At 43.3% G+C, this 23386-nt stretch overlaps 2 protein-coding genes across 2 annotated transcripts; both read right to left on the bottom strand.

The window, feature by feature from the left end:
• Positions 1-1142: 1142 nt before the first annotated feature.
• On the bottom strand, positions 1143-3637 carry LOC123154530 (uncharacterized). The gene has a single exon (XM_044573232.1). The coding sequence runs from the start codon at positions 3622-3624 to the stop codon at positions 1318-1320; it is 2307 nt and encodes a 768-aa protein (XP_044429167.1). The 5' UTR covers positions 3625-3637; the 3' UTR covers positions 1143-1317.
• Positions 3638-8239: 4602 nt separating this feature from the next.
• LOC123149148 (OVARIAN TUMOR DOMAIN-containing deubiquitinating enzyme 11) lies at positions 8240-12204 on the bottom strand. The gene is made up of 10 exons (XM_044568680.1): positions 12023-12204; positions 10652-10891; positions 10322-10395; positions 10115-10169; positions 9882-9956; positions 9681-9754; positions 9534-9582; positions 9009-9093; positions 8810-8866; positions 8240-8645 (listed from the first exon to the last, which is right to left on the bottom strand). Exons 2-10 carry the CDS (start codon positions 10820-10822, stop codon positions 8602-8604), a joined length of 684 nt encoding a protein of 227 aa, XP_044424615.1. The 5' UTR covers positions 10823-10891; positions 12023-12204; the 3' UTR covers positions 8240-8601.
• Positions 12205-23386: the final 11182 nt, after the last annotated feature.

Genomic DNA, 23386 nt, shown 5'->3' with positions numbered 1-23386 from the left:
CTGAAAACCAACTCCGCTGAAGTCTAGCCCAGGAGTTAGTACCATCATCTTTCCAGCACAAAGATTCACTATTGTTGTTGCATCAAAGTTGTCATGCCAGTTGCTATCCTCAATATTCATCTCACTGTCTTGGAAATCCCTTCAACCGTTTAATTCCACATTTATATACTTTGTCCAAAATTCAAGTATCGCCCTATTATTAAGAACACTCCGTTCAGCAATTTTTGATATTTCCAAAAAAACGCAAAAGAATATGTGTCACACAACCTCCACGTTTTTTGTACTAGGTTAATCTTCATGGTAATCAAGCTTTCCCATATTTTTGCTGCACTTTACCTCGGCACCCATTGGATTATAATTGCAGACTCAACGAACCACCAAATGTAGTGTGCACACCATCGCATTCAAGTAGTGAATAGTTAGTGTCCTGGTCCTATCAATATATTTTTTGGTTTTTTTGTTTTGTTTCCTATAGTGTATGTTTTACAAACCTCATTATCTGCAGCTAGCAACAACTATGTGTAAGATATGCTCACTCTGGGGCTTTGTGCAAATGATCATGCGTGCATTCTTTTTGCATCAAATATCTTTTTGAGAAGATTTTCTGCAATGCAGATTTTTTTGATGTGATTTGTGAACACTCACAGTTATCTGTTGCTGCCAAAATGGATCAAACCATTGGTTCACAAGAGAAAGTGAAGGAGCATGACCAAACAGTGGGCACCTTCACACAGGTGAATATCAATATTGCAATCAAAGAGAATATCACACATTAGTATATCACATCGTTTACCCAAGTTTTACATATATTAGTGTTTGTGTTTTCCTTCAACTCTAAAACGACATGTACTTGTGCAAGGAAATGGGATTATCATCGATGCCAAACTAGGGGGTGCTATTTTGCATTCTAGTTACTACAACATCAAACATCGATTCAGAATTAGTCTTAATCTGCATGAAACATAGATCCGGATTTAGTCTTAATCTAGCTACTCCAACATCAAACATTGATCCAGAAATAGTGTATGGGATTATGTGGGATGATGTCATACTTAGACGTGACATAGTTATGTCATACTAAAAACAGTCTTGCTAAGTCTCAGTCGATTGAGACTTCGTTATGTCTCAGTCGATAATACATTTCTTTGATCTTGCATGGAGATTCGTATAAAAAATCTTTTTAGATTTTTGTTCTTCTCACGTACAATATCACTTGACTAAGACTTGGAGACTAGGCTAGTAAAAACATTTTCGATCTCCATACATATATGCTTACATAGACACATAGTCATCCGACATATGCATAGAGATTTTTGCCTAATAATATGTTCGTGGACGGATCAAGCTTTCATGGCAGAGCGTCGGAGCAAACTTCATGTCCTGCAGGTGTTCTCCAACACAGTAGACGGTCTGCACCGCCCGTGCCTCGGGGTCGTAGTATCCCAACGCCCTCCCCGTGCTGAGAAGCACCCTCCCGTCCCTCGGATCAACAGCCAACAGCGTAGTCTCCTCCGACGGGTACATCCGCCGGAACTCCCCGAGCTCGATACGGCATGGCCATGCCGACCAAGAACCGTATTCCAGCCGCTTCCAGACGTCGATGGCGTTGGCGCTCGTGTCCGAGCACAGGACGCACACGTTACCTTGGAGCTCGACGATGGACGTGATCCGGCCGCGGCCGCACGGGGGCCCTGGCAAAACTTCGAACTCCCGCGCGCCGACGTCAAGCGCCAGGAGCTCGCCCCTTGAACCATTGTCGTCGGCGTCCTCTACCATCCAGTAGAGCTTGCCGTCGGCGTAGACGGGCTGCATGTCGACCGCCGGTGGCCTTGGCGGAGGGCTGATCGGGATCCACGTCGTGGCGCCTACGAGCTGGACGTGGCACCTGACCTTGACCGGCCGGTGATGTCGACGACTCTTGTCAGGACGGACGACGACGAGGTGCGCCAGCACGTGCTTGTTTGTCCGCGAATCGTACCCCAGCCCCATCGTTGCAGCTGCAGAATGACGGGGAGAGTCGTCGTCGTCGTCGTCGTCCAGCGTATCCGTTCTTATAAGCCTGCTGTACTCCATGCTAGGGTTGCAAATGAAATCGACGACGCCTGGGCCTGAGCCGGCCTGCCGCGTGTAGCTGACGAGGACGAGGCCGTGGCAGGGCGTGGAGCACACCGTCCTCCACACGTGGTGGTCGAACAGGAACGGCGGCGCCATGTCGGCGACGTCGTACCGCACCTGCAAACTCTCGCAGAGCTCCAGCGGGTAGAAGTCGAGCACGTGGGTGTAGGGCTGGGCCTGGACGACCATGACCCGCGGGCTCCACTTGAGGTTCGCGTGGAGCGCGTGCGTCCGGACGAACCGGTCGGTCTCGGCCACCGCGCGCCACTCTCGGCACACGCACGTCAGGGCGGCGACCGCCTGCGCCGGCATCCACTTGAGGACGTCCGACCACGCCTTCCTCCACGGTGACGAGAAGATCACCTCCTCGCTCGTCCGGCCCACGGGCACGAGGCTCTCCTCCAGCAACCCCACGGTGCCGCGGGTGATCGTGGCTTCTTCGTCGTCGTCGCGGGCGGAGACGAGCTCCATCGGCGAGACCAGCACCTCCGGGACGGGGACACCGCTGCCGTCGAGGTCGAACGCCAGCACGCCCTCCTCCGTGGCGAACATGATCTTCTTCTGCCCGTTGCTCGCGAGGTAGGTTTCGAGGGGATAGACCCAGTGCACCCGCAGCAGGTCGAGCTCGGGCCTGAGGGTCTGTGGGTGCAGCACGCGGTAGAGCTTCTCCCACTGCTCGGACTCTCGGCAGGCCAGCCACCAGATGCAGTAAGGATCGGCGTCGCTGCGAGTGGGAGGTCGACACTCATGGAAGACGCACAGGCACAGGCGTCCGCCTAGCACCGTCAGCTCGGGCGGACCGTCGTCGTCCTGCACCGACGGGGGCGTGCTCAGCGAACCGAAGGTCTCGTCGCCGACGTCGAAGGTGAGGATGCTGCCGCCATGTTTTCGTCGTACATGGAGGAAGTGCAGGTACCCGTCGCACAACACGGCCGGGTCATCTCGCACGGCGGCGCGCGAGGGTGGACACTGCCGAGCTACCGCTCTCCAGTGCGCCGACACGTCGAGCGAGAGGACCTCGCAGCAGGGGGTGGAGTGGAAGGAGGAGAAGAGCCGCACCACCTTGTGCTCCTTGGTGGCCGGGCTGTAGCCCAGGCCGTAGGACTCGCCGTTGCGCCGCTGGCACCTGTGGCTGTCGGGGAGGGGCAGGAGCGCGCCGGTGCTCGGGTTGCAGACGAAGTGGCCGTGGTGGGGCAGGCGGTGGATCAGGACGAGGCCATGGCAGGGCTTGGTGAGGACCTCATCGAGTTGCCATCTGCTGTCCGGGTGCGCCGTGGTGAAGAAGAGCCTGGGGGTCGGCTGCCGACGCCGGTTGGCCTCGCGGAGGTGGAGGTCCACGAAGGGGGCCGACTTGAGCGTGGCGGCCCATGAGCGCGACACGCAGCGCAGGCGGCCGACCGACTTGGCCGGCAGCCGGGCGAAGATCTCCAGGAGGGCGTCGTCCGGTAGCGTCGTCGTTGACGGCGCGCCATGGCTCCGCGCGCGCTTGGTGCTCCTCGCCGTCGCCATGAATGTATGCGCAGATCGATCCCGGTTGTTGCCTGATCGGCGTCGTGCGTACGTACTATATAGGCCCGTGCCGCTGTCGATCGAATTCGATGCGGAGTCGGTGCGTCTATGGCTGCCACCTGCAGGTTAATCCGCAGGATATTCAAATTCGGATTCAGACGAAAAGGGCTTGCCTTTTCGTTTTGTCTTTCCTTTTTTAAATTTTTTTTGCTAAACTGGCGACCGTTCGCCGGGGGGCCAATCCCAGCGAACGTGCTCTCTTCAGTTGGATTAGTTTGCACTAGCGCAGGATCGGAGCCACGCCAGATCTTTTTCAACCAATTCGCTATAATTCCTCAAAAAAAAAACTAATTTGCTATAAGATATTAAAAGCCAGTGAACACGTTACCATGTCAGATTTTTAAACTAATTCGCTATAAAAAGGAGAAAATTTTCAGGCAAGTTCTTAAGATTTTTATTCGATGAAGGAGGAAATTATATTGCATCAATGAAGACCATGGGTAATGTGCAACGAAAAAAAGGCAAATGAGAAAGGAAAAAAATAAAACAGTAGACTCGATGGTGCATTGTCATTTAGAAGCATGATACCGATTATTATTAATTGCATTATGTTGTTTGTTTTCCGTTTTGGAAAACGAAATATGTAAGTGACAACCGTGTGGCAGATTGCAAAATTGCCACACGCATCGCCTTCCCGATCTCCTTCCTTTTCCGCATGTCCTCGCGATCTTCTTCCTTTTCCCTCCTTCCTTTCCCGCATTCCTCCCGATCTCCTTCCTTTTCCGCACGTCCTCCCGATGTCTTTTCTTTCACATACTTCCTCACGATCTCCTCTTGATTTCTTCCTTTCCCGCCGTCCTAATTTCTTTTCTTTCAATCACCAGTTACGACCCCACGCGCCTTCCAGATTTTTGGGCAAAAACAATACTTGAATTGGGATTTGATCTCTGGTCTGCAGGTAATCAACGAAGGGAGCTAACCATCTCACCTATGACACTCATTGTTGAACAAGCTAAGGAAAATACTGTTTTTGGCACGTTTTGCCTTTAATGTTTTAGCACTGAAAAACTTTTGTTTTATCTATCAAATCTGGCACATAAAAAAATTTCATGGTAAATTCTCCATCACCACCACGATAAATGACGCACCACCAACATGATAACTTTTGTATACCACGCGCTACATTATGTGTAAGTAGCATGATCATAAGCATTGAAGGCGTGATAACTTTGGTGAAAACATCGTGGTAACTTTGATCATTGGGAAGAAATTGGTTGAACCCCGGCCCCCGGTAATTTCTGTAAATAGCACGATAACATTCACGCCATAGACATGATAATTTAGATACAAATATCGTGATAACTTTAACCATTGGGAAAGAAAAGTATGAAAAGATACCAGATAATTTATGCGTAAATAGATGGTAATATATGCAGCGCACATCTGATAACTGAGGTAGAAACACCATGGTAACTTTGACCATAGGGAAGATTTTTTTTTTTGAAAAGATACTCCGGTATCCCCTGGTATTTTTATGTGTAAATAACATGAAAACATATGCACCGCGATAACTAAACATCATGATAAGTTTTTGACACGGGAGGGGGGGGGGGGGATTTTGCTGAAATATACCCCTGATAAATTTTATGTAAATAGCATGGTATTTTAAGCACTGCGGGCTTGATAGGTTACCTAGAATTACCATGATAACCTTTTGTCCCGGGGAAAAGTTGTTCAAAACATCCCTGATAATTTTTATGTGAATAACATGATAATATAAGCACCACATAACCGATAACTTACAATATAAACATGACGGTTAGTTTTACCAAAGGAAAACAAATTGTTAAAAACATACACTCGCCTTGCGGGGCCTCTTAGATGAACACAATACATGATGTGTCACACAAAAGCCACATAATGTTTAGTGTCATGAGGAGGCACACGTGCTCGTGGGTTGGCCCAGAAAAACGGCCCACTTTGACCCGCTATAGGCGTGATAAGTTACGCAAAAACATCGTGGTAATTTTTGACCTATGGAAAAAGTTACGGAAACACACCCAGGTTTTTAGGTGTAAGTACCATGATAATACGAAGTGTAGACCCGGTAACTCATCTACAATCCTCCATGGTAACTTTGATCAAGGACGAGATTGATGTACACATACCTTGATAACTTATGTGTAAGTACCACTGTATTTTACACATCGAAGACCTTATAACACAGTGGTAACTTTGAAAGGGTGTAGTTGTTGAAACATAGTACCTGGTAAGTTCTATGTAAATAGCACGTAACTTACGCAACACAGGCCTGATAACTTGCATGCAAATACCATGATAAATTTGTCCTGGGAGAAAATCGTGGTAATTTTTCATACTTTTTTGTAGTAACACAATTGTAAAAAAAGGAACAAAATGATTAGTTTCTTTAGTTTGAGCAACAAATACCTAAGGGTGAGGTTGTTGTGGTGGCGCGCTTTGGTGCCAAGGAGGTGTGGGTTCGAATCCCACATGCGCAATATATTTTTTATCGTGCGGTAGACGTGAAGAAGTGGCAGTTTTTTCAGGGGTGGGTGCGCGAGATGTGCGCGGTGGAGGGGGGGGGCGGGGGGGGGGAGCAGGTTTCTCGGGCGAGCCTGGAGAGTCGTTCGGGAGAAGGCGGGGTCGAAGGAAGGGGGATCGTGTGGTACTTTAAAGTGAAAGAAATAAAGGTGTGGCAGTTTTGCTTATATGGCACACATGTGCCAAATATCACAGTCCTTTAAAAAAATATACTCCATCCAAATTTGAACTAAAGTCACGACACTTATTTATTTTGAGACAAGGGAGTATATCATTTTTTTTCAGTGCCAGCATAAAACAATGAAAGATTTGACACTCCACAATCACAGACATGCTTCAACTCTACTAGACAGTATGACGCGCTCCGCCGCGCCTCCTATAGCCGCACACTCATGGGTAGCTAGGTTCTAGTACTATTTATCTTTTTTTGTGAGTAGTGTTCTATTTGTTGATGATGGGTGTTGTTTATTTTTAGGGTGTGTCTAGGGCACATCTAGATGTGCTTTAATTATTGCACATTTAAGTGAGTGAATCAAGTATAAAGAGGAAAAAAAGAAAAAAGAAAAATATCCACACGAATCTCAACGCAAGATCAATGACATAGGACTTAAATGTGCAATACTTATGACACATCTAGATATGCTTTAGCAAAACTGTTATTTTTAAGAATTAGAAGGCCAAATGATCGTGATATATGTACCTCAACGTTTAATGCCGTGGAAATTCACTTTCCTTCAAAATTCACTTTCCTTTTGGAGAACATGATAATGGGGAAATGGTGATGCAGTTGGGATCAAACACCCGGAGAGTTGCACGGAGCAGCGGCATTATAAAAATATTTTTAAGCCCTGTTATAACACCTTATTAATCTTACGTAACCAAAACATAGCCCATACACGTCAGCCCCGTAAAAAAAACCATATTCCATATTTGTCCCGTCATCATAAGCTACACAGCTCAAAACCAGGACAAAAGTCACACGGGCAAGTTCTAGTAGACATGTTACCTAGGTCCCACATGGCAGTGAGCCAACATAGGCAAAATGGCCTCCGGAGTCAAGATGGCAATGGGGCCCCGAAACCTACGTCTCTATAGGGGACGGGAATGGGCGTCTTTTTATACCCGTGAGGCTGTTGATGGGTACATAATAAAACCCGACATGTTTCGCGGGTTTAAACCCGTTTTAGTAATACCCAAAACCCGACAAATACCCGTCAAGATACGTTATTTTAGCATGCACTGATTCATCTTGACTCAATCGCCCTAAAGCCACAACGCCCGACTAGCCGGGCCCCAGCGTCGAGGCCCTGGAGTACAAATCCAAATCCATCTTGACTTAAGGCCCTGTTTGGTTCAACTTTTATCGACGGATTCCGCTGCCGCGCAGCAGAATCTGAACCAAAGGGCGAACCCAGCAGAATCCGATTCCGAAAATCCACTGCCAAAATCTGAACCAAAAGCGAAAGCAGCCTAGGACGTGCTTTCCAAAATCTGATTCCGCTGCGGGCCAAAATCTGAAAAAGTTGTATCAGCTGGTTTGCCAAATGACCTACATCTTTTTCACATCAGATTTTTCACAGCTATTTTTTCACAGCAAATTTTTCGCACCTGCTTTTAGAAATCCATAGCCGAACCAAACATGGCCTAAATATGTGAATATGCTGATTCTTGTTGCTGTAATATGCTCATGTTTGTCTTACAATGCTGCTGTTTTCATTGACTGCTCGCGGGGACGGATTTCCCGTAGGTTTAGAAAATCCGATGAGTTTAGAAGACGGGCAAAAAACTAGCCCCGCACATGATGATGGTGACAAGGATGGGCTTGAGATTTCCTTGTCGGGATGAATTTGGGCAAGCAAAACCCGGTGTGTTTCATCTCCGTTGCCATCTTGACTCCCGAGGCTTGAATCTAGCCACGCATAAAATATGTAGGTGATTCTACGGCGTGAAAGATCATTGACCAACAAATTAATGACCACTAACTGATAACACCGCAAAGAAAAAAGAAAAAAGGAAACACGCTTGCCAGTGTAGAACATAAGACTCGTGGGGCTGAGAGTTTGACATTCCATGTGCTTTTTCCTTGCTAAATACTACATTGAAGTTTACTGTACATTGCCTCATAATAATCCTACACAAGTCCGGGCCGTTTCAATATTTTTGCGGATGTGTTCCCGTAAAATTCCTGCGTGCTAAAACAGTCTCAACTACTCCCTCTGTATCACAATACTTGTTGTTGGGGGAACTTGTACTAGTATTCCCCAACTACAAATATTTCGGTACAGATTTTACAATGATGGCCGTAGTAGTAGTAACTAGTAAGGGCCAGTAAAGTATTGCAGACCCTGCTAAGCTCAAGGGAGAAGAACAGCTGCAGCAAAGAGAAGCTCCTCTCCCTCGGAAGTCGGCACCGCCCTAGAACAACCAATGCTTCTTCTTAGTTTTGCGAGTCAGGAGGTCTGCAGTGCGCACAACAGGAGCTCATTTTTAGAAGATAGAACTGATCAATGACCGAATAATGCAGTAGCTGGAATGGATTGTTAAAATTTTAATGGTCTGTAATGATGCAAATGAACATTGGTAGTTCACCAAATCAGCAGGTCTAAGCAAAACAAACGCTCACCGTCAGTCGCATACAAGGAATTGTAGTGTACTTCACACCAGAAGCTAAGCCAAAGCTCTGAAACACATGCCAAGGAAGCATATTAGTTAGCATGTTTCCAGCGAAATCTTCGCGGGCGCCGTGGAAAAGGCGGGATGAATCTCTCTAGAATTCAGGATTATAACAAGGGCATAAGAGATACTAGTGCATCGGCTCTCACCTCTTGTAGGAGTCAGGTCCCTTGGGACTATCTCAATTAAGCAGGTGTCTCTAAATGACGTCAGTAAGCAAATTTTGGCACCAAACTGTGAGCAAGTAGACATACAAAGGGAGAAAGACGTCAGGCAGATAATAAACATGAGTAATGACACATGCTAATGCCATGATAGTGTGTGTTGAGAACATGACAGTTCGAAGAGAAACATTAATATAGACAAAAATCTGACTGATCACTAAACTTCTTACTATAAGATTCAAAAGAATAATACGAAGGAATGTCAATGTTATCAGAAATTTCGGGCATCTTATTCAGAGAATGCTATATCAATTTTCATGAATAGTGAACAATGACATCAGACACACATATTACTGCATAGACTCGAAGTGGGACTTTTTTTGCGCCTCAGGGCTTTGAGCTATAGTCAGAGTTATAGAAACAACAGGAACATTAATGTCAAAATGCTGCAATTGCAAGGTTTTGCTATAGAAACCACTCAACCATCATCAGACTAGAAGTGCATGTTACCCGGTCTGCAGCCGCTTGTAAGGTCAGATGATCCCCCCATTCCCCGGATCTGCAGGACATATATACGAAGCTATGAATATACTTGAAGCCTAGTATACTGTCTCTGTCAACAGTGAACATGCATTTAAGCAGCACAATCTGTGCTACCTTTTCATTTTCTTCAAGTACACCTTATATTCCATTGGTACATAGCCTTCATAGCGTTTTCTGAATTCCTTCAGCTGAAAAGCAGAGACAGGCTTCAGCATAGTTGCATATCAATGAAATTGTATTATCAAGTCTGCAAGATGATCAATGCTTTTACTTAGATTACTACAGAATGTCCGCGGGCTGAGACAAACAAGCTACCTGCTTCATGACTGCCTTCCTCACTTGTTTGTGATATTCAGGATTGCGAAAAATCTGGTCTGCCAGAGCTCGAAACTGTGACAATAGGTCATTGGTAGGGTTAGAAAAATGGGAACAATACTGAAAGCAACAATAGGTTAATTAATATGTTATCTTCAAGAAATGGAATAGTAATTTTTGTGAAGCCTCCTGCATTTATCTTCAAGTTTTGGGGGGTAAACATGTAAACAAACCTGACAATTCCCATCTCCCTCTATTTGAAACTCGGCCAAACCATATGTCCCCAACCTGACAAATAAAAGGTAACGCTAAATGAACTTAGAGAACAGGCAAAAGATGCAACATCAGAAGAAGGTGCAACAGCACATGTATGCTACAAGATTAATCCGACAAAATGATGTCCACATTCAAGTGGAGGGAAGGGGAGATCCGATCTTTACCTTTCCAACAATCTTTCATGATCCAAGGTTGCATTATCAACATTAGGAATCTCTCCATTAACTCGAGGATGGTGCTGCCGCAAAACAGGGTGTTAGTAATTTTGTCATAAAAGATTGCAAAGGAGTCATTATTTGATTTTGCAATCCGCAATTCAGAATTATAATGCACGTTAGCTACTATTGAGCACTACACCGACAAATTATGTTCAGTTCAGACTTCAGAGACAGTTCATCAAAGTAATTATGACTCACTCAGCTAGAGGTAAAGCTCAGGAAGCAAATAGGACTAAAAGATTAAAAAGTAACAAATGTTGATTGACTCTTGATTACCGGGACTGAACCCAAATGCAAGAGGCGCCTCCCAAGACTATGTCCTTTGTCGTTCCTTGCTTGAGCGAGGAGGCTACCGATAGTTACGGACACCTCCTCCTCGCTTTCCTGAGTGCTGGTGCTGATGCTAGAGCTCGAGCTTTTACTAACATGATCCTGTTGTTCAGACATGACATGCTATCTCCAGACGAACATCGACAAGATCTTGGGCCTCCAATGGGCTTCAAAGACAGAAAGTTACTGCAAGAAACAGGGAGCAAGCATTGAAACACAGAAAGAAACACCAGATAAAAAGTTCCAAAACTACTTACTGCAACCAACCGGATGACTTTTAATAGCATTGCAGTGTTTTGATGTTTGTCTGGTTGGTACATGGAATTACATCAAACCTTACAGAGTGGTGTTGGAACACACAAATTCCTAGCTCTTAATAGCGTACCCTATGAGATGCATATGCAGATCTTAACCACCCAGTAGGGAGATATCCAGAGAATGTTTCCAATTACTCCATTTCGTCAGTCCTTGTCTCTCATAGTTAATACCCACACATGGGATCCTTCCGGACACTGCATACCAATCCCAACAAGCCAGATGGCGCATGAGAGCGACCAGCAATAATGGGACCGGATAAGGAGCCAGCAACACAGCAGTACAGCAAAGTGTGCGTCTGCTCGCTGTAATTCCTCTGCCTCACATGAGTGGGAATTTCAGACACTTTCAAGTCCCAGTACCTCTTTTCTCCCCATCGTAAACTGAAGAATTATGCTACTTTTACAAGATCAAAGCAGCACCGAAGGTGATCAGATCAGTGGGTGAACTGGAAGAAGAGCTAACAAATGGGATGCTTTCCAGAGAAATCGAACTGATGGACCGGTTAGTAAGCACAGCACGCAGCAGCAGATAAGCTGCAGACTACATCCCTCCTAGCAGACTAGGATTAAAATATCCAACAAATCCACCTAGGGACTAGGGTAAATAAGTAGCTCCAAAACTAAGTTGACCGGTGCAGCAATCGGATCTTGGATGGGTCAACCTGAAGGCCAAATAGGTCTTCTGTCTACATTTTATGTCAGAGCCCAGCACCAGCTACAGTGTACACAGGCGCTCTTTCCTCGAGGGTTCTTCGAATCGAGCTCAAAGATCATATGTAATAGTACCCAGTAATCAGGACGAGGATACCATACGAAACAATCAAGTCAATCAAGAAGGGAGCTTCCCTCCTAAGAAAAAGATAATAAAGAAATAAAAATGAATAACCGGAGCTGCAGAGGTCGGCTGCGCGCGGCGGCAGCGGAGCCGGGCAGCGATCGACCGCGCGGAGCCCTGGCTCGCGGGCCGGGTGGGACGATCGGGCGAGGGGAGGGGACTTACCGGCTTCTCTGGCTCTCGGATCAGGGAGGGCGGCGGCCGCCGCGCGCGCGACGGGAGGGTGTGGGGGCGGAGCAGAGCTCAGTAGCTCGCACTTGCTGTCGGAAGGGGAAGCGAGCGAGGGGATAGAAATCGCCGCCTTTTCTTCACTTTCTTTGACGTTTTTAATTCGGGGAATTTGTGAGTTTACCCCCCTCGGTCAGTCAGATTCTCACATAAGGCCAACGTTTTCATGCTTTAGTGTGAAAATCATTCCAACATTCTTTTTCAAGAAAACTTTCAATGTATTCATCTTTAATCATGATAGTAAAACAAATACCAGAAATAATAAATTCATAGACCAACTAGCAACGAACTGCAAGCACTGTAACGAGCCGAATACGCACCGCCATCGTCGCTCCTGCCTCACCGGATCCAAGCAAAACTTATTGTAGTAAACAATTGAAAAGTCGTCGTGCTAAGGCCGCATAGTACCAGCGCACCAGAACAACACATGCGCTGATGAAGGGGCGCGTAGATCGCAAGGATCCAACCTGAAGACACACGAACGTAGACGAACGAAGATCGGATCCAAATAGATCCACCAAAGACAATAGTCGGGCGAATCCCATGAGGAGACACACCTCCACATGACCTCCGGCGATACTAGATGCACCACTGAAATAGGGCTAAGCGGGAAGAACTTTATTCCATCTTCAAGGAGCCGTTGTCGTCTCGTCTTCCTAAGCAGGACACAGATAAAAATAAATAAAATCGGAGCCCCTCACAGGTAAGGGTCAGGATCCACCACGCCTCCATGGCACTAGAGCCACCAGAGATGAGATAGACCGGCGATGGCGCCGACGGAGGCAGAGCAACCCTAGCCTATTTTGGAGAGGCGGCGACGGCTGGGTGTCGAGGCTGTCTCGTCCATTCCAACATTCCTAATGAAGCAGTCTGGTTTCTCTCTAGATGATTTATTTCTTAGGGAAAAAATATTGTTTCCAGTCTCTGCATCGGAGTGAAGTAAACACGTGTTATAGGATGATTTCTGTGTGGGGGGGGGGGGGCATTTTGGCTCCCATGAGCATTTGGTCCCGGATGAACAGTAATGCTAAAGAAGTAGTACAATATTCTAAAAAGAATCTGAATTTTTTGTGGATGTTCATGTTCGGGTCACAAACATGTTTGCCAATTTTCATGCGAAACGGAGCAGTAGTGCTTTGTCGGTGAAAAAAACAAATTTGGAGAGACATTTTGGGTAACATTTGGCATTCAATTTGCTTTTTCTTTTGCACAGGCCAAAACCGGGACTAATTGAATGCTGATGAAGACTTTATATGGTCTAGACCATTATATCTTTGTATTGTTAGGTTTGAGGCAGAGGAGGCCATCATCAAGTAAAACTACTAGAACCGGGACTAAAGGCCTTCTAGCACCAGGACAAATGACCCTTTTTTTTACTAGTGTTGGGCGAATTATAAGGACATGCGCCAGACTACTAGAACAACAAGGAAACTTCTCTTGGCCGAGTTTGACAACTTAAATGTTGATGAAGACTTTATACGGTCTAGACCATTATATCTTTATATTGTTAGGTTTGAGGCAGAGGAGGCCATCATCAAGTAAGGAGAACAAAGATGGAACATAAGATATTCCCTTTTGTATTGATTTGACTGGGAAGGTTCGAATTTGAAACGGTTGCAAAATATGCATACATGCTTCAAGTAACAACAAGTAAGGATGCATTGAAAAGCTCTGTGTGATTTCCGGCCTATATAATGTTATCCTCGGAGTGGGGGAAAAGATCAAATCTAAATCGTCAAAACACTATGTTAGGTGAATTGGTTGGCGAAACCGGTTGTGGTTGGCGCTAAATTGTGGTGAGGTGAATTTCTATTATGTTGCAAGTTCGTTGTGTTGGCAGTGGGTCGTGCGAAGATTTGCATCATCCGGTGAGAAGATCGGGTCACCCTATGTTATCTTGGTACCATATTGTTGTGTTAACTCAATGACTAAATTTGAATGTGTATACAGTCCGACAAGCCAAAGTAACACAAAACAGCTAACGTCGTTCAGATAAAAATGAGACATGCTAAGTTTTTCTTTTTCTTTTGAACTTTGAGACATGCTATAAGTTGCCCGTCAAAAAACACACGCTTAAGTTGCTACCATGACAGAAACTGAAACCAGAGACTTTTCTTTTCAAGTAACCTAGAGACTGTCTTACACGCTCACTCAGTCACATGTATAGTAGGACCAAGATGCAAGAATGCAAAGGAGGAGAGTGGAGAGTGGAGACGTCAAACTCCACCACCATACCGACAGCCCAAAACCAGAAAGGGCCGCCTTTTGCGTTCCCAGTGACGCGTTTTTCTCTCGGGTCGTGCACCTAACCAGAAAATAATAAATAAACAATAGGAAATGCGAGAATATCTGCCTCCTGCCCGTTGGTCACCACCCATCACCACCACTCTCGATCGGCAGAGTTTCGCCTGAAGCTTTCCTCGGAGATGGATGGAGCGACGGAGTCGGACCGTTCGGCAATGCGCCGGCTCTTTGAAATCCGCGGATCTGCGGAGCATCGTTTCGCCCGCTTCAAGACTTTTCACTGCAGCTCTGTCCACTTCTAGAGTGGAACAGTGAAGCGGATGAACACCGAACGAGGCCAAAATCTAAAGCAATACTCACTGCCGAAGTATGATACGTACGTAATGTGCAGTGTACGTACTTTCTTACATTCTATGAAGAATTTTGCAACTCTTAACCAAACGACCAAAAACTTTAGAGCATAAATGTGTTATGCTTGAGCAGAGTACAGATTCTACTATTCCCTCCGATCCAAATTAATTGACGTAATTTTAGTATATAACTTACATTCTGCGCAAAAAGAATTATTTATGTTGTAAAAGGTCACTCTGTACCAATACCAACAAACCGAATGGCACGCGACTACTCGGAACCAACAAAGCGGTGTTTTTTTTTTACCCACAAGAAAGAAAAACAAAGCGATGTTTTTCGGATGAATCTAACTAATGAACCAACCAATAAGCACATCACGTATAGCAGATAAGCTGCAGGCTACGATTAAAAAAATAAAAGTACCCGCATCTTCACCTGGGTAAATGACTAGTTTCAAAATCAAGTTAATCGGATCTTGGATGAGCCAACCCGAAGACCAAAGAGGTCATCTGATTAAATTTTATGCCAGACCCAATAAAGTCTACATGCGATCTTTCCTCGTGGGTCCTTCAAATCGAGCTCAAGGGCCATCAATACTAATCACTGATCAGGAAGACAATCAAGTCAATCAATTACAAAACAGTATAACGCAGCTACCAACAAGCCACCACAGCGTTTTAAGCCTCTCAGCCATCGGATCACTCTAACGTACGATCTAGATTGAACTCCCTCGTCGCAGGTCGTTTCGCACGCGATCCAGGCACCGTCTTGTGGGCCGCTACCCCGGAGAACGAGCTTCGGTTTCTCTCCGTAATTGGGCTGTCGAAGGCCCAGGTCTTCCCATTCGGTAACAAGCCAGGTTGTCAGGTTCCAGCGCTATCCTCCTGGGCGAACAACTCCACCTTCTCCTCTTCCCCTTCCTCCGTGATCCATCGTCGTTCCTTCCTCCAGGATGCGCCGCCGCCATCTCCGCGCTTCTGTTGCGCGTCTGCCTCCGCGTACGTGCCGTCCACCCCGTCCTGTATTGTTCCTCTGCAGGCCCCTTCTTTACAATTTTAATTTGTGCCATGCAGTGTTCGTCCATGGTGGCTGCATTGGCTGCCTGCGTCGTCGGCATCCATCGCCGACTGTCAGGTATCAGCAGTTCACAAAATACTCGCAAATCAATTCATTCCCTCAGAGTCGAACATTTTGTCGGATTGGCTTTCTTTTCTTTTGGACCGGTGCCTCACAAGGTTCTTGGACAACAAATAACCAGAGAGAGGTTTGAGCAAAATGATCAGAGGTGTGTGCTCACTTGGCCGGGATCCTGGTGAGCGGAAATATTTCCTTGTACTTTTTTTATCATGCCGAAAACAACAAGCTAGGCAAATAGTCACCCCTTCTGTGAAGAACAAATGTGAGGTCACGCTATATCGGTAGAGCTTAAAAAAATTCGGATGCATGGGGTGTGGTCTGGCCCTTCTATTAACTTTGTTGGTTTTGTTGTCATGGCAGGTTTCCTTCAGCGGGTTAACTCTTTTAAGAGGCTCGGGATTGCGTGGAACCACAAGGTATTCTCTATAGCTTTACATGGTGTCTGGTGATATTCGTGTGTTCCATGTGAACATCTTTGGTAAGTTCGTGCATTTGAGATAAATTGGGACCAGGCTGTATTGTGCTGTTCGCTTTCAATTTTGGGTATATTTTTGGTGTATCACGTGCCAAAAATTGTAGCCGATGAGATGAATAATGACCTGTTTGTTTGACCACACCTTGCAGATTCGTCTTTCCCAGCATAACTTCTAGGTAGGTACATTTTACTTGTTTAGGCATGAAGAGTCGTCCTTCGTTTTGTTGTGTTTATATGGGTAGGCATTTGCAACTGCTGAAATGCTTGTACCAGCTCACGATAATAGTCAACAGCAATGAAATTGACCCATTTTTCAAACTGTACTGTAGTCAACATTGTAAGTAATTGTTTGATATAGTTCCACACTCTGTCAATAAAACTGAAATCCAAGTTCTGTTTTTTTATCCTTTGCTGTAGATATGCTGAGAAGTAAGCATCGAAGTTCCAAATTTTCCACACTATGCTCCATGTCAGATGATATTAATGCATTATTCATTTACCTGTTGACTTGTTGTTGTTGTTTTCCTATTATATGTAATAAATATTTCATATCGTCCCTCTTACAGTATCCCTTTATGTTGGCAAAACTCAGGTTGACATCCAGATCACACAACTTAATATTCCTTTATCTAGGTTTCTGCTGGAGCCCGACCACTAATGGTGCACAAAGAATTACTACACCTATTCGGGTCACTCTGACAACGGGTGCTGCTTATGAAGCCTCAGTTGAGACGCACCTTTAATTCCTTAAATCGAAATTGATGTGATGGGTTTTCAAACATCAGTTTGAGAGAAATCTGTTTTGCCTTGAGAAAATTTTCATCAAGTTCTACCATGGTTCTTGCTACTGCCGATGGGTGTTCTTCTTGCATACCTAATAGGTCAACTTTGTGCATATGCTTTCAAGCATGATTAGACGTTTGCCTATGTTTGTCTGCGTCCATCTTGTATCCAGGTTTTATTTATGTGTCAATTCTACACTCCTATCAGCAGGCGAAAAGCCGTCCCTAGAGCTTCAGCACAAGGGCCGGGCTTTCCAGGTTGAAAAGAGGGCAGCACTGTTTTTCTTCAAATGATACCCTTTGCAGTGTCTCTTCCAAGACAGGAACTGAGTATTTCTATAGTATTTTTGTTTACAATTAATTAGCTACAAATCAAGGCATCATGCGAGGACCGAGCTCCTTGAGAAGTTGTTTTAATGATTATGTGTTATTATGCAAACTTTCTCTCAATTCATAAATGAAATGAAGCACAACTAAGGAAAAAAATGATGTTTATTGTATTCATTTTTTTTCATCTCTTTCCTCGTGAACATGCCAAAAAGAAAATATTTTTTTGCAAGTAGGCCAACTGTATATAACTTAAATAAATATGCCCAACCATTGACATCGTGCCACTATGATTCAAGTGATTCGAATGATACAAATTATAAATTGTTTATGCATTCAAGTTTTTGCTGATACTTATAATCATTTGCTTCACGATGGGCAGGCGCGGCAACGCGCGCCTTCATGTTCTAGTTAAGAATGTAAAGAAGGGAGCTTCCCTCCTAGGAAGACATAACCCAAATGCTATAGAATTGACGTCGGTTCTAAGCTTTTTTCGCGCCATCATTGTTCTAACTATCCAATCAAGCGCACGGATCTCTGCGCACGAGGATTGCACATCAATTGTTCGGCATCGTCACCCCCCCCCCTCTCCCCACTCTTCCTCTTCTTTTCTTTTCCTCCCCCGTCGAACCCTCTCTCTCCCCGGCGATGGTGCTGTGACGGCAGCGCCCGTGGGATCTCAACTAGGGCAAGGGTGGTTTGCGGCATGGCGCTGGCTAGCGGAACCATGTGAGGATGCGACCATGGAAGAGGGACTTGGAGTCTGTTGAGACGAATATTTGTTGGGTTGTCTGCCAGAGAGAGTTGCCTCGCCGCACCATGGAGAAGCGGAGGACACGCATGTTGTTGCATCACGAGGATGCAGTCTGTGAGATCTTTAGCTACTTTCTGTAAGTGAATTGGTGCTTGTAGCTCATGGTTATGTTTGGTTTCCCTTAATAGAAATCGGAAGGGGGAAGCCCTTCTTTTCTTCAAAAAGATGATGCAACTTGTGGTCGCGGATGCAGAGGACGTCGTCGCCTGCGTTGCTATTGACGACAATCGGGAAAGCATGTTCCTAATGCCTAGGGCCATGGACGCACGGGGAGGAGCGGAGGGTGCTAACCGCCACCTCTGTTGGTTGCCACTAACATCAGCAGTCACACCAGGAGAGGACAGATAAATAGAAGCCGGGAAGGCGAGAATTTGACGTTTGATTTTTAGACATGGCAAATCGAACATTTTTTATGACAATTTATATTGATGTGAGAATGGCAAACTTAGTTTGCAAGCATAGCAATTTCCTGGTAGAAATGAACTGAGGGGGATTTGCATGCTCGCCAACCAAACTTGCAATCCTCGGCGAACACAACTTGCCATGAAAAATGTATATTTTGCCATGCCTAAAAAATCCGATGTTCACTGGTTATCAAGGTCTACAGAAGTAGTGAGATCAACTACTTAGATCCCTTCATGCTCTTCTTGTACTCTTGTTAACTAGTCATTTGGTCATACTTGCTACTAGTAGAATAAATTTGGTCATGCTTGGACCATTTCCTATTAAACAATTGCTTGATATCGCTACTTATTTCCCCATGAGTTACACACATTCAGTACCTTCACACTTACCGTGTTGATGATTTAACGAGAGTTGTGGCTAATGACCACTCTGCCTTGTTATATATATCCCTATTTGCACGGGTTTATGTCTGCTTACCTTTCTTTGCTGTTAGATCATGAGTTGTATGTCTTCGCAAGAAAAAAAGGGTCGTGAGTGGTATGTTATTCGCTAATGAGCTAAGATTTTAGAAGGAACTGAATACAAATGTGGACTATTAGGATGTATTTTTAGGGTAGACTTGACAACATTTTGACCATAAATCAAACTACTGCAACATAGACCTCAATAGAGGTCATTGAGATGTGTTTGTATTGCAGTGTGTAGCAAACGCTTAGTGTGTGTGTCATATGAGGAAAAACAGTCTTTTTGCTACTAGAGAGGAAAACGTAATAAAGATCGGCAGGAGCAAGGACACAAAATGCATGTGTGCATTGGCGAAGGTCGGTGATCCGGAGACTCGTCTCCACCATCCCGTTTGACCGAAGAGAATTGGATACCTGCCAAGCAGTTGGGCTATGGTGTCCTGCATTTTTGTGTTGGATGTGGTCTGGCACAAACTAAATTGAAATTAGTTCATCAAATCACAAGCTTTGCTTTTTGGAAATAGAAAATATCTTCCATCGATATCGCTTTACACTAGAGCCCCACAACCATAGGCACGTAGTCATAGTTAGAAGACCTTCTTGATTTATTTATTTGTAAAAATAGAAATGCACTTTGGTTTTCTTCATGTTGTTCCTATTTCCTAGTCATGCTATTGACGACATTGCTCATGAGTTTCTTCATTCAGCATCACACGTTTATGGTTTCTTCCACTGCAATGTGATCAGTTATTGACATGTCTGCTCTCCCTTTTGCCACAAGATATCTAGATATTCACCTGCTATATGTATGTTATAATGGGCAGACTTTTTGCTCGTTTGGTATATGCTTGAATGTACTAGGACCAAGTTGCTTTTGCTAAGTATTCAAGTAGTAGTGGGACACACTTTGCTGATTATTCTTGCAAATATTCTTGCTCTATCTCCCACTGCAAATCATAACATGGAAGTTAAGACACCATTGAAAACATGGTTCAGTTGTCCCCGCACATTGTTGCGGAATTATTCTGTGACATATTTCGATAAGATTTGTTTTTATGCAATATATACATTTTTGGATTAATAATATGAGAATTAAAACAGAAAATGCATATGATTTATTGTGTTTGATTATTGTATAGTTGTAAAGTTTTATTAAATGCAAACAACATGACATAATGAAAATTCTCATGCATGTTTGCATGTAGAGGTCGGCCTTTTCTATTCATGGTTGTATGTTGAGGTGGGCCTTTTATCCCGTGCAAGTTGCATATTGAGATGACATACTTGCATGTTGAGAGAAATAGATTAGTGGAGGCTAGCTATTTAGATATACAAGATTTTCCATGCTTTATTTGTTTTTACAAAATACATTTTCCTAAATTTGTAGTGGCAACAACCACTGTTCAAAAAATCGGCTGATTCAACGATTTATCACTACTCGGGGGGTGACCGATAAGATTATGCCATATCATCAGCATTTTTTGGTTGGGCAGATTTATATCAGGAATCTACCGTTAATTGCGCCTATTCCTAGCACTATGTGTGCAAGAAGTAGGTTTATTTGTGTTTTTGGACCTTGTTATGTAATATGTATTGTTATCCTATTTTGTTTGTCATTGCGCAAGGACTCAGGTAATCAAGGTAACACTTCTGTCAATTTGTTTTTTCTGTTGAATATAGCATATTCTAGTGTTGAGAACTTGTGATGTGCAAAAGAAAATGCTTGATTAATAGTCGACTGATAAAATCGATTAGTCTGTCGATTTGTGATTAATCTCTAATTCCTGACTGGCCAAAACACTAACAATAAGCGCTATCCTCAACATATTTAGCTATTTTGCGAATATTGTGGCTTCTCAAAATTAGCGAGACAAAGAACATTTGCCATGATAATAGATAGTAATTTTGCCATGATACATATAGTTAACATGATACAAGTACCTTTTTATCCACATTGTCATGATCTACGGAGCTAATTTGGCATGAAATTTATTGTTTTACAAAATACATTTTTCTTCTAAATTTTCCATGGCTAATTAACCCCTTTTTACCCCCAATACCATGTTTGTTTTCTCCAAATTAGACAATCAAACAACATTTTGCGTGCTATGGGTAGTACTTTCTGCCATAATATGTATACTTACCACGGTACAAGTAATCTTTTCTTCACATTTTGCCATGATCTACATAGCTAATTTCAATGACATTATTTTTGTTTTTGCAATATATGATCTTTTCCTAATTTTTACATGTAAACATTTTACTTTGTTTATTATTTTACCGAAATACTTTCCAACAATTTTTTTACATTTTACTGTTCCCTTCAATGATGGAAAATTCAGGAAAACATATCATGTTTAGATTGCAATTTATGTTTTTTGATGTATAAGAAACGGCAACTTTTGAAAATCTCGACCTAATAATAAAGCGAGGACTGCTTCTAGTCGTATGTCATAAATTTTGCAGACCCCCCCTCCCCCCCGGCCGCATTTTCCTGAAATCAACCCACGGTCCTGTTTTAAGTGAGAATAGAAAAATGTTTGTGTTTTGCAGAAATCCCCTGAGGTTTCGGTTAATAAACCCGCGGCCCTACTTTATGCGAGAATAAAAATTGTTTCTCTTTTTGCAAAAAAAAAACTGGGGTTTCGATTAATAAACCCGTCGTCCATCTAGAAAATAACTTTTTTAACAAATTCAATTATAAAAAATAATCATATCTTTTAAACCGCAACTCCATTTTTAACATGTTATATATGAAAATTGATTAGAAAAATTAGTAAAATTTGAATATGATGTTTATTTTACCTACTAACCAATTTTAAATGTTGTTTAGGTACATATTCAAATGCTTTAAAGAAATATTTATATCTTTTAAACCCTAACTCCAATTTGAAAATGTTATATATGAAAACTGATTAGAAAAATATGTAGAATCTAAATATGATGTTGTTACACCTGTTAATAATTTTTAATGATATTTAGGATGCAACCTAAATTAGTACTGTAAGACTCGTCTTTCTTTCATACTGGTGCCGATCTAGGTTGAAAATGAACACCTTGGCAAAAATAGACTGGAGACGAAAAAAATCATCTATAACCATGCATGTCTATCAACGAGGGTGGAAAGAATGATAAACGGCAAGACTGATTAGATGCCATGTTGAAACAAAAGATGTGGACCCATTGGGGTCTTGAGAACTGGTTATTGTGTTAGGAGTGTGTGGTTTTTTTTTTCTCCCGTTGCAACGCACGGGCTCTTTTGCTAGGGTTTCTAATATTCACATCAAACATTTTAGATTTCCTTTTTCTATTTTTAAGAAAAAATGGTTTCTATAGATGGAGAATTTAGAAACATTTTCTCCTAGCCACACGACAAATTTAGAATGTTTTTCATCTTTCAAAAATGGCAAAGTTAGGTCTTTTTCTACACATGGCAAGCTTTGTTCTCCCATATTCATGGCAATTTTGGAAATACTTCTACTTTGTCACATGGAAATTTTACATATTTTTGTAGTTTATAATAAAAACATGTACTACACAGTGCAAATTTTGAACCAAAAATCTACTAGTCACATGGCAAATTCATAACATTTTATTTTTCAAACATGGCAAATTCATAAATTTTCATAGTGTCCATGTGGCAATTTTATGAAATTTTCAAGTTCTCACATGGCAAATTTACACATTTTTGTAATGTTCAGATGTCAAGTTTTTTTTAATAATTTGTGGTTTTCTAAAACATGGTAACTTCAAGGGTCATGTTTCTATTAGGCACATGGAACATTTATATTTTCATGTTTTCCATTCATGGCATTTCTAGAGAAAAGATCATCGCAAAATTATTGTATTGACCATGCCAAATTCTTTGTGGTATACTACCAGCCTTATTGCCATGGCCAATTTTTCGCCTTCTCACAATTACAATCTTTTTTTGCGACGCAAAATTTGCTATGTGAACACTGCACAATTTTCTTAATATAAATTTCCATGATTTTCAGAGAAACCGTTTTTTCTTAGTTTCCTTGTGAAACACCCTAATGTTTTATAGTTTTCCTATGATCTAGATAAACATTTATCTGTCCAAGTTGCAGTCGAACCATTCCTATTTGTTTGTAAATTATAGCACGACAATTTATTTTCTAGATAGCATGGCACATTTATTCAGTATACCATAGTAAATTTATAAATTAGACGATGCCAAAAAAGGACAGCCCGGTGGATGTAGCTCCCATTTGCGAAGGGTTTTTCACTGGTTTTTAATGTTTTTTTAGTGGTGACAGAGTTGTTTGGGAGCTCCTAAGA

The sequence above is a fragment of the Triticum aestivum genome, chromosome 7A, assembly GCF_018294505.1.
Source record: "Triticum aestivum cultivar Chinese Spring chromosome 7A, IWGSC CS RefSeq v2.1, whole genome shotgun sequence".
NCBI lineage: Eukaryota > Viridiplantae > Streptophyta > Magnoliopsida > Poales > Poaceae > Triticum > Triticum aestivum.
The sequence above is the reverse complement of the archived record's forward strand: the minus strand, read 5'-3'. Positions and strand labels throughout refer to the sequence as shown.

Excerpts from the sequence above, each read along its gene's own strand:
- LOC123154530 (XM_044573232.1), bottom strand. The coding sequence starts at position 3,624 with ATGGCGACGGCGAGGAGCACCAAGCGCGCGCGGAGCCATGGCGCGCCG.
- LOC123149148 (XM_044568680.1), bottom strand. The coding sequence starts at position 10,822 with ATGTCTGAACAACAGGATCATGTTAGTAAAAGCTCGAGCTCTAGCATC. Across the intron at positions 9,094-9,533 it reads TACAAGCGGCTGCAGACCGG|TTTGGTGCCAAAATTTGCTT; the intron begins GTAACATGCACT and ends ACTTGCTCACAG. Across the intron at positions 8,867-9,008 it reads GGACCTGACTCCTACAAGAG|AGCTTTGGCTTAGCTTCTGG; the intron begins GTGAGAGCCGAT and ends CATGTGTTTCAG.